The 11,901-nt window shown below is 39.8% G+C and overlaps 1 protein-coding gene across 1 annotated transcript; it reads right to left on the bottom strand.

Moving 5' to 3' along the window:
- Nucleotides 1–7,294: 7,294 nt before the first annotated feature.
- On the bottom strand, nt 7,295–8,080 carry LOC124135251. The gene has a single exon (XM_046500518.2). It carries the CDS (start codon nt 8,078–8,080, stop codon nt 7,295–7,297), a length of 786 nt encoding a protein of 261 aa, XP_046356474.2.
- Between the last annotated feature and the right edge of the window lie 3,821 nt (nt 8,081–11,901).

Raw genomic sequence — 11,901 nt, 5'->3', positions numbered from 1 at the left:
TTCTCATCGTTGAAATCAATGTAAGCTTTAAGCCAAGAAGACTGATCAAACTGAATAGCTCTACTTTCATCCCTAGTTCAAGGAACTGAATATTCCTATAGCGAGAGACATACTTTGTTGGTCAAACACATTTGGCACCAGGATCCTGGCTGGTTCGCCTTGTATACAGAGTGTAATACATTCTTCGTGTGTACAAGAGGGAGGGAGAATACGTCAGGTTACTTGCATGGGAACGCTTACAATTTACGAGTGTGATAAAACTCCCAACAAATTATCCTAAGCGTTCTAGGCTGTCGGATAGGCTAACATCAAAATATTTAAATGGCAGCCTTTTCAAAGGTCGTTTTTCCCCATTAAACCCTGAAATACTTTACGGCAGAGAGCAATCTTTTGGATGATGTCACTCCCTCGCCACAACAAGCGCTGGCGAATCAGAGGATGCAAGTGGCTGCAGGCTGCATCCGATAAAAATAAAATTTTGGACAATTGTAATATGGCTCTGGGCCATTCTGGCTTGCAGCCCTAATAATGTAAAGTTGTTGATAACATGATGCTCCCAGCTTATGTGTGTATCACTGCATGTTTGTTCAAATCACAGAACACATCATCCACCATTCGTAAAATAAACTGATGCATGTGGAATATGGCAACGTCATTATGCAATAATTGCATCAATACGATCGCCTCTTTTCTCCCTCTCGCGGACATTTAAAATGTTTCACTCTTATGAGAAATAAGCTACTGAGGTTGCGTTCTCATGGTAATAAATAATGTAGTTATATAAAATATATTGTGAGAATATTAACAACACATGGATAATTTTCAAATATATATATACTCGAGTTGATAAAAGTTAAAAACTGTTGAGGCTGTTTCGACGAGTGTTGATACATTTTATAGATTCTCTATGTTAAATGCACACAAATTTACAACTATATATGATTTGGTTTAAAAAGTCTGTTCCCTGGTTCTTGAATAACAGTTGGCCGAAGAATTAATTCATGACGATACCTTTCTAAATTAGTGAAAATATGCCGGCATAGTATATATACATCACTGTTTTAGGTCAGAATGCCTGTAGAAGGTTGGAAGGAATACTTGTCTGCTATATATTTCGATCTCAAACATCCAGCATCGTCTTCGTTTCCATCAAAACTGTATTATAAGGTGAAAAGGAAGGTAAATTTATAGTTTACTAAGTTTAAAGTTTACATTACAAGTTCAAGAGAAAGTCTCGGGACTTAATGCTCGGTGGGATATGGACTTGATGTGATACGGTTATGTGGATAATGAAAAATTGGTATGGAAAGAACAATGCATTGACACATTAATCAAATCTGTCAAACCAAAATACAAAACCAGGCCTGTGATGAACCTTTAAAGGGGGGCTAACAAGAAAGATGAAGGAAGGAAACTATTCGAAAACTTTGAGATGGTATGACCGTTTATCATGAGAAACATATGGCTGAAGATATAGTTCAAGGCAGTTTTTATGAAGGTGAAATGCAGAGAGTAGACAAGCCTGATGACAGTTTGGGGACGAGTGGGGGCAGTTCCCAAAACGAAAACGATCAGTTATCCATTCGTGTAATAGACGGATCCAGTCCCGACCGCTAAGCCCCGTCCACAAGCTGCCGTCCTCGTTTTAGACGTTAGGGGGGACAACCACTGGCCATTCGCTATGGCGTCCCAGCCGGCGAAACTTGATTGCGCCTGCGATGAATTTGGCTCAGAATATTTTGGTACCATTCATAGTTCAAAACTATCTAAAGAGAATTATATCTAATCTCTATATGGGGAGTGAGAATGAGTCATATGTTCGATGTAGTGATGTATCGGTCGATGAGGAAGTCACCGAGGCTGAAAGTTAGAAGCGTGCACTACTGCGAAGCACTCATGTCAGGCAGAGTATATTATATTGTCAATATATCAGATATATGGCATGTCAAAAATATATTATTCATCCGGGGGAAGGGTAACTAAATTTTGTTATTCCTTTCCATCGTAAGTGTATATATTGGAAACCGTAAACACAAATTAAGCACAAGTAACAAGTCATGCGGATATCTAGAAATAGATTGTAACCAGTTACGTTGCCCACGTTTTTTGTCTGGTGCTCCAGGTAAAACCAATATAACCTGAAGGGCATAGAGTTAGTGGGTCTTTTAAATGAATAAAAATAAGAGGATAGTTGATAAAATCAAAGCAGTACATAATTTTCCCCACTGCTACATTGGTTTTTATTATATGATAAATGAATCATAACATATATTTTGTTTTGGCATTTGGAACACGGGATCTGGCATATCACCAGGAATAAATATAGACCTGCTCAGAGGCTGATATTCAGCCCCAACTCTGCAGCAGATGTCAAAAGTTTTAACAAAAGTTCCTCAAATGTTTTAACATAACTATGCAGAATGTAAAGAAATCATAAGTTATTTGTTTTTCCGAATCTGTTTGCCATGGGCACTTAGTTCGAAATTCGAAATTTAGATAAAAAATCCCTGGTGACACTTCCAGAATATTGGACTTAATGAAATGCCAGTATTTAGGTACATGTATGTGGGAACAGTGGAAAACATTGAGAGGATAAAACGAGCACCTGTAATTGCCATGGTTATGGCAAATCAGTCAGATCCATATTCCAGAAAAGGGAAACCTGCGATGGCAAAATTATCTGAAAACAGGGCTGCAGTACTTCCCATCAATTAACTTGCATTGATAAAATGTATAACACAAATTAAAATTCGTATATTATCTTTTATTTAAAAGAATTGTCATGAATCCAAGAAGTATTACTGCTAACAACTAAACATGTAAATTAAGTACAACAAATATCTTGATGTCAACTTCTTTATTATTAAGAACCCCACCATCGGATGATCCATAAATTCTCTTCCTTATGTGTATCACTTCTGAATGCCATCCAAAGACTTAAATATCTCATAAGTTCAAAGCTTTAATCAACACAATTACCTGTTGACATCAAGACTGCTACTGATGCCTATAGGACATAACACTAAATAATATACAGCTGTATATTTCATTTTACAAATGACATGTGAAGTGACAAGTATTACTTTTTCATGAAAAAACATACATCTAGATGCAAATGTCAGGTAGCTGGACACCTGGAGTTCATTAGGTATTTAAGCATATATGCCAAGCATGCTTCCCAAATACTGGTGTGAACATGACTTTTTCTTAAATAATAAAAATACACACAAAAAGGGATTCAGACCAATTCCTTTTCTAGGATACTGACTGATTGTCATCCATAATGTCCTAAAGTTGTTATAAAATTTGGTAAAGTCATATCAGAAGATAAAAAAACCCACATGAAAATGTCCTGAATCCAGCAAATATGAAGCTCATTCTCAACATAATCATAACCAAAACTTGAACAATATGTAAATAACCAACAACCTTAATAAACACCAGCTCTTGCTTATTCATCAAATATTGACAATCGCCTCAAATCACGGTAAAGAATTTTGGGTTAAATACTTTTCAATATTCATCACAGTTATATATGAAATGTATTAAGAATTATATAATTTAGTCTGTATCAGAATTGAATTGATCAGGCACTCTGGATAGTGCCTGATCAGGGTGTGACAAAGAGATACTGCTTTGTTTTTTTACAAATTCTTTGTTTCTTATTATACAAATAAATCCGTCTGTCTGTCTAACTTTCAACACTATGTTGTTGTTTTTTAATATTTAAAAAGATATAATATTATATCCTGTAGAAAGTGGCAACAAGCTAAGTTTTATACCAGGTGGATGTTGTACCATTAAACTTTTAGGGTTTGTTAGTCCTGCAATTATATCCTATTAATCTGACTTTTATACGGCATCAGTTAAATACCTGTTAACTAGTCGGAATAATTATTAATTATTTGATTGGATGACAATTTATATCATTACTTGACCATTCTACTCTAAATTCATAAAAGAATCTTGCTATCATTTCCAGTACATTAATTGAAATGACTTGTCACTTATCGTTTTTAACAGTTCACTATAATGTATATGAGTAAGCCTCAACTACCAGTGAATAACTTATGTTGCAAACAATTCTAAACAAATTCTAAACCAATGATTTTCTTATATTAACTAAGATTATTTTTTTATTTCAATCTGTCAAAAATTTCTGCAATGCACTTCCTTCTCACGAAATCTTCCTCTTCTTTCTAACCTTGAAGGGATGATTCCATTTCACAAGAATTGGATCAGGTAATTCATTACTGCATGGGTCCTGTCTCTTCATAAAAATGCTGAAATATTCAAAGCATGATTTAATGGGAACTTTTATGAATTAAATTGAAAGATTTTAAGGAACGAAAACAATTGAGTGGATGTATCTGTTTGCGCTGTCATCTGCCATGAGTTGCATAATTGAAGGGAAGTAACTCTTCCAGTAAGAAGCTGGTTTCAGTTATACGGAAATTTGTCCGTATAAACGAGGCACGACTGTATATCTATGTTTAAATAATTTGCATCATTATGCTCGAGTAATTTGCAATATAAAGCGTTTTTGTGATTTTGAAATTAAAATCATATCTAAAAATCTGTAACAAAATAAATAATACCTAAGAGAGAGGAATACAACTTCAACCAGATTGTACTTCAATGTAAATAATAGTAGATTTCGTTCTGCACTTATCGAAATCAGATCATATTTGTTTACAGTGTCACGGCCGTCTCGCGATGTCAGATGTTGCCAAAATACAAAATTTAAAAAAGGATTTTGTAGTTACAAGCATTATCCTTGCTTATAACATGCGTAAAATAATAACTTGCTACATGTTGTCATTTACTCGTATTGAATATGCATATTCGTGCAAATTCTCACCTTCGAGCAGACGTGGGTCCCGTGATCGATGGTGGCGACATTTAACTGATGGTGAGGCCTACCGCCACCTTGATCAGCTTCAAACATTTTTCTCCCGACCCTGTGGGTTTGGGTAAAGGTATACATCTAATCCCAGCGATATGTAATGAATATCGCGAGTGAAAATAGCACAAACCGTAGCCACGTCGCTTCTTGGGTATCGTTTGACCCCGGAAATAAGTCTGACAAATCCGCAAAGCGCGCCCGGCCTTCTGATTGGATCAAACTCACGCATGCGCTAGTTTTGATTGACAGACTGGATCGGTCTATTGTCATCACTATTTTGCCTTTTACGCCTAATGAATCTTTTTTCAACAGACAATAGAGACCTGGCGATGACGTTCTATATTTAAAATGTGAATGGTAACCGTATTTAGATCCACTGAACAATACACTACAAACACCACAGTCTTTGTTTTCCGTATATGGTCATTGGATGAAAATACTACGTTTTCTAACACTTTCTAACCATCGGTTTTCCGTCCAAATAATATCGTTATTTGACAACGGAATTTAATGCGAGGGACAGATGCTAACAAGCTCCTTCTCCTTCTTCTCATGTTATGTTGTCAATTTGCACTCTGTAACCACGTTTGTAATGTGTGAAGCCCATTTCTTGTGTCCCCCGCCGAAATATGAAATATTCTCTTTCAAATCAATAGTGACGATAAGTTATAACTTTATTCGTATTGTGATGGACATGAAACTCTCATGGCTTACGGAATTATTCTGGAATCATTTTAGACAGACCTGTAAACGGATGCTCAAAAGACAATATTTGGTTTTGTTAATTGGCCTCCACGAATGCATAAGGTATTAATGAAACGGTAGGCCATTAACTACCACTGAAATCTCGGGACAGCTAATTACGGGCAAATGGTTGTAATGTGTTGATTGAGTACGCAACACCCAGTTCATTGCAATTACACAAGGGGCAATTTTTCAACTTAAGCAATTAAGTCTGAGTACAGGTGTAATTGGGATGAATTCCACACTTGTTAATTGTATATAACGTGCATATACGGACGCTATGACAAGGATCGATGAGACACAAGACTCGTAGTTGAGCTTAAAACGTTTCTCCATTTAAATTCAGTTTAATCAATAATCAAATTTACGACTTGTGAGACGAAGCTTGACCTGTGAAACCAAACATTAAAGGTATCAACTCTTGGTTTATCTTCTTAAAAATGGATTCGTCATGTGTTTGTATTCACTTTTAAGCAAGGTATATTTCGTGAGTATGGGTTTACACCGCTTGTAGCAGTAACACGGCGGGGGACATCAGAAATAGGCATCGCTGAACTGAACCTTTATATTAACACTCCGTTATCAGCGGCGTCAAAAGTACTAAATTATTTCACCAACATAATATACTGAACCGCAAAAGAAACGTCACCATGGATAGATATATGAGAAACCTTTTTTGTCCAAACACTGTTAACATACTTTGAGACATATTAAAAAGATGAAACTTGGCAAAAACTTATTATCAAGGTTGAAATTAAAGTGTCCAATGTTCTTAAAGTGAAACACAACATTAGTCTATGAGAAAGTGGCATCACAAGTCCGTATCTTGTGTGTTCGCCATGTTCATTGATGACTGCCGTGCAACATCGATACATGGAATGGATGAGGCAGTTGATGAAGGCCATAGGCGCTGAGCGGTGTCCTCCCATAAGTTAGACAGCCAGTTGTTAGACACCTTAAAATAACAACTTTTCTGGTTGAGTGCACAACAAAGTGCAATGCTGTTACCTTGATTGATAATGGAATGACCCATAGCTAAACATCAAGATGTAACAAAACAAAAAGACGTGTTAAGTCAGATGTACTTATTTTATGAACGTTCATCTCAGATTTGGCTGTTACATCAGATGTATATACACATATATTAAATTTAGTCATGATATGTACACAACGTCATACTCGGTTCATCCTGTTGCCAGACAAAGGTCTTTAGGCAAGTTTCAGGAGGTGGCCCCCAGCATCTAAAAACTGAACTGGAGTCTTCTGACCAAGGAGTAGATGGTCTTTCAATCTGATGGTCCGGTTGTCGATCTCGCGATACACTCGCTTGCGGCTTGGTGGTGCTGCTCCAAAGTTGCCCTGGACGAGTTTGCTTCTTTCCGCATGTTCAATACGTCTGATGACCTCTATAAACCGGAAGATATTGGGATGGCGATGAGTCAGGGACTGGTTCAACCGGCAGTGAAAACCATCCAGGCTGTTGTTGGTGCGTGGCCCTTCAGTTTCATGGTGATTCCACAGGGGCAGCGGAAACATTGCATCATCATCCACCCAGTTGATAACCATGTAGTCTTTGAAATCTTCAATGCGACGACCATCAGGGGAAGAGTTCATTACATCCAGCCATACATCTTACACTCGGTTTCAGGGAAGTAGAGCCAGGCTAGCCGCTCTCCTGATAAACTGTTTGACCCGAGGGTCTTCTTTGTATGGCACTGCCAGTCCTAGGTCTTGCACTTTTCTCCACAGGGCTTGGCAGTAGTGGAAGTAGCACCCTTTGATGATGGTCTGGGGAAACTCTTCTTCTTCTGCACGGATTGAGGCCAGCTCGAAGTCTGTCTGAATTCTGGTTGCAGCAAGTGGTCTGTTCAGTCTCTGCTGCACTTCAGTCTTCAAGAGTCGGAACAGTCTGGCATAGGTGGCGGCTTGACGATCAGGCAACAGGGTGAAGACAAGTGGATAGGATGTAGAACCAGCTCGAGCATGAAAGATATATACTTGATCCCACAGGTCTGGGCAGAAGGTGAATGTGCCATCCATGTACACCATGTCCGCAGCCTGCAAGATTTGTAGTTGTTCCAGGGTAGAGAAGGCTAGGATCTTGTTGTGCACGCCATTACTAAGGAGGAGGAAGTGCCGTTCATCAGTGGTCTCAGTCCAGGAACCTAGGAGATCAACATCTGAGAGATTCCTGGGGAGAGCAGGCATTGTGTTGCGGCGCTGTCTGCAAAGGGCACTGCTGACGCAGGAGAAGGAAGGCAGAAGGGGTATCTCGTTGTCATCTTCTTGTGCTAGCTGGTCATTGTAGAGGGAGTGCATCTTGGTTGTTTCTTCACGGGCGCGCTTTCGAAGTGTGCTGAGGAACTTGAGTTTGTTGACATGTTCTGGTGGATGGTCTGGTCCCGGAGGTAGTCGTGACTTGTTGTGCATCTACGAGTGCAGGTCTTGATAACACGCCTCCAGTGGGTGCTGGTCTGTCTTTCTCGATTTCGGTTGTAGAGATATCCATCCAGAAGAATCTGAGGTGTGCCTCTCTGTGACATGCAAGAGGAGTAGCGACTGGAGTATCAATCTAGTAAATAACTATAGCAATAAATAAGTAGAAAATAAGTAGAGAAAGATCAAACAATGAACCTTGAGACATGCCTAATGAACCTTGAGACATGAGACATGCCTAATTAGTTCACTGAGTAGGACTCTACCATTGTTGTGGGTACTGCCCTAATTATTCCCCTACTTCAGTGTCTGACAACTGGCTGTCTAACAACTGGCTGTCTAACTAATAGGAGATAACCTCTTGAGCCCACACTCTGAGGAACGCCTGACGCAGTCCAGCTGCAGTTGTTGGCCTTGGTCGGACGTCATTCAGCCGCCTTTGAATCTCGTCACACGGGTGCTCAATGGGATTTAGATCGGGAGAGGGCAGGCCACTGCATGGTTCTGATGCCATTCTGTTGGAGGAAGTCTCTTGTTGCCCTCGCAGTGTGGGCGTTATCCTGCTCAAACTCGTGGCTGCGGCGACTTGCCAAATGAGGTATGGCGTGTGGTCTCAAGACTTAATCATAGTACCGAGCTGTTGTGCCACCATTGCCTCTCACTGGACCGATGTTCTGGAAGACCACAGGGCCGACCCTCTGTGGAAGACCAATCCCCCCCCCCCCCCCCCCCCGACACACACACACACCATGACGCTCGGACCACCCCACGAGGCTCTCTCAACAACACAAGCATCCGAATAACGTTCCCCACGGCGTCGCCAGTCTATCTCTCTCTATCATCTGCTGTTAAGATACAGTAACGGCTCTCGTCTGAGAAGAGGTCCCTTCTCCACTGCTGGTGGTGCCAATGCTGGTGGTGCGTTGCCCACTGAAGAATGTCGTCATGTCAGAATGGGTCCTCGGTGTGGCCTGTGACAGTGGAGGTATCTGCTGGTCAATCGTCGACGCACAGTGTCCGCAAAGGTGTGTCGCTGGTGTGTCCCCATGGTCTGTCGAACAGTTTCCGCAGCAGTAACAAAGCGATATTGAAGAGGCTGTCGCACAATCAGCCGATCCTGACGTCGGGTGGTGACCCTTATCCTTCCTCTACGTGGTTGGTCATCTGTAGTGTTGGTGGTCTGGTACCGTTGCTGGAGCCTGTATATGGTCCTTACGTGGACTTAAAATGCATTGACTCCTTGTCGGGCGGTTTGTCCAGCTTGAAATCGTCCAAGGGCTTGGTGTCGCTGATTTCTTGTCAATCTTGGCATGTGGTCGCAATTCAATAACGAATGAATGTTATCCGATCTGGGTGGATTATTGTAGGGCAAGAAATGGGGGAACGCATGCATGTGAAATTCAATTTGCACGTAACTCACGTGCATCGGGTTACCCTGGCCGTTGCCGTGGTGCGTTTGGGCGATCGGTTTTACTGTCATCTGCTTTGTTTTTTTTATCATCAAATTTCATTTTTCCGGACAAGGTAATGTTAAATTTTAGAAACTTTGACAAAAATTACCCAGATATTTAAATGACAATTTTTCATGCAATGTTACTTGGGTTGACGTTTCTTTTGCGGTTGAATATACATATACATATAAATATAGAATAGATACAAAAACATCTTTGCCAAGCTTGCATGCATATTTATACAGATTCACTTGGGTAACAATATGGGTTTTAGCAATGACATGATGATTTTACAGAATTTAGACAGTTTTCTCAATGCTTCTTATCGTTAATTATTGAACAGTAAAGTCATTTATGCATATTGGGTTTGATGTAGTAGAATCTGTGTAAAAATTGTTTTCTTTCGTTTTCTAAAAATGGACAAATAAACAAATAATGGAATTCATCACCCTTGTCAGATAATTTGCAGAGGACATTTCCTTTCGATTAAAGGTCTTTTTCTCATCTCCCAGTTTCAATAGGTAGATTATGGGTAAAAGGTCTAAACTTAGGTAAGACTTGCCAAACGTTTTTCAGCAGTACTTTTAAATAATATTCAAAATTTAGGCAATCATTTTTTATGATACTATACATTGTGCCTTTTGAAGACTTATCTCTTGCACTTGTCCAACACTGTATGTTAATGCTATTTAATGTTTCATGCACTAAATGTTTTAGATAAGTAGGATTTTTGTATATTTGCACACGTGTGTTAATATACATACGTGAGTATACTTTACATGTGAAGGCATTTACTCACGTATGTACTAGTATATTTACACCAGGAGCAAATTTACATCATATCTGGAGCAGGTGCAAATGTAAATGTAAATGTAAATTTGCACTGTATGTATATGTTGTAATGTGAATGTTTATGCCAACGTCAGAGGGTGATCTGATTACTATGTACCAGTTATTTTGCCAAAACCAAACAAATTGTAAAGAGAACTGTTGAGAGTATGGGGAGAAGAGGTCTACTTTAACCAACGTGTCTGCTTTAAATACGATGAACATAAGACATTATAATGTGTTTTATTTAGATATAATACCTTCCTTCCGACAAGTGGAAATGTGTATCACGATAGCTAGAAATATTTGATACGTTTCAAATCCTATTTCGTTTAACGATTGCTCTTTTACACGTATGTTACCTGTGTGTGTCTGAGCGAGTTGGTTTTAACGCCGCTTTTAACATTATTCCAATTATATCACGGCCTGGCAGCTTAATGTGGGAGGAAAGCCCGAAGTGATGCAGGTCTCAGACGTTTACCACTTCGTTGAAACCCATGAGCAGAGATATATATGGCGCTAACAAACCTAGAAACATAATCGGGGCGAACCGGGATTCGAACCCACAATCATAGGTTTCTGGCGTGCCCAAGGGACGCAACTCTGCACATTGAATCGCGGCGCCTTAGACGACTGGGCCACCCGTGCTCCCCGTTTCTTACCTAGCGACGATAACACGCGGCTCGACTTTCTGATTTTCAAGCGATTTACTCGCAATCACTTAATTATGCTGCACGTTTTTGGTTTGTGATTGTTCATTAGTGCCACGTGTGTCTGTTAATCAATAATATGTAGGCATGGTCGTCGATAATGGAGTAATTAGCCAATAAAACCTTGGCTCGTCTTGGCCCGGCCCGGCCCGGCCCGGCCGACTTTTATGCAAACCCCATGCACTAATTGTATTGTTGTACGAAGTGCAAGCAGTTTTAAGACCCAGAGCATCACTAATAAACAAAGCATTATGTCGAAAGATCAACACAACATTCATTGCAGCGCCTACTAAAGACTATTGAGGTGTGCGTTGTAAATTAGAGTAGCGCCTTTTGGACCAAGTGGACAGTCCTTGTAATATAAGGCCCTCATTTCAACCGATGCAGTCTTATGATCCCTTGCAACCGTATTGCTAGGCTGATGTCACATGGCATTGTTTTGCCGGTGTATCTGGCAACAAAATTTCACAAACTACGACGTCATGGGATATTCTACATAACATTGATGAATACTTGATTTTGATTGGTTAAAAAGAGGTTTGCTTTTTGCTACGGAAACCCCTTTCAAATATATTAAGCCTTTTCACATTTCCTCTACACGCTGGGTCTCAAATTCAAACCAGGTGCGTCTCTTATACACGCCGAGTCAATTGCTCTTGTGAAATTAATAGGCGGTCTAGCGTCTAATAGAGGAAATGCGGTAGTTTGATGTCGTTTTTGACGTTCTAGACCGCAACCCTAACTGCTTACACGATGAAATGTTTGTAAATCCAGCACCAAAAGGTAGGGAAGTCGCACTATACATTAGATACCTCAAATATTAATT

The sequence above is a fragment of the Haliotis rufescens genome, unplaced genomic scaffold, assembly GCF_023055435.1.
Source record: "Haliotis rufescens isolate VD_foot unplaced genomic scaffold, xgHalRufe1.0.p SCAF_15, whole genome shotgun sequence".
NCBI classification, from domain to species: Eukaryota; Metazoa; Mollusca; class Gastropoda; order Lepetellida; family Haliotidae; genus Haliotis; species Haliotis rufescens.
The sequence above is the reverse complement of the archived record's forward strand: the minus strand, read 5'-3'. Positions and strand labels throughout refer to the sequence as shown.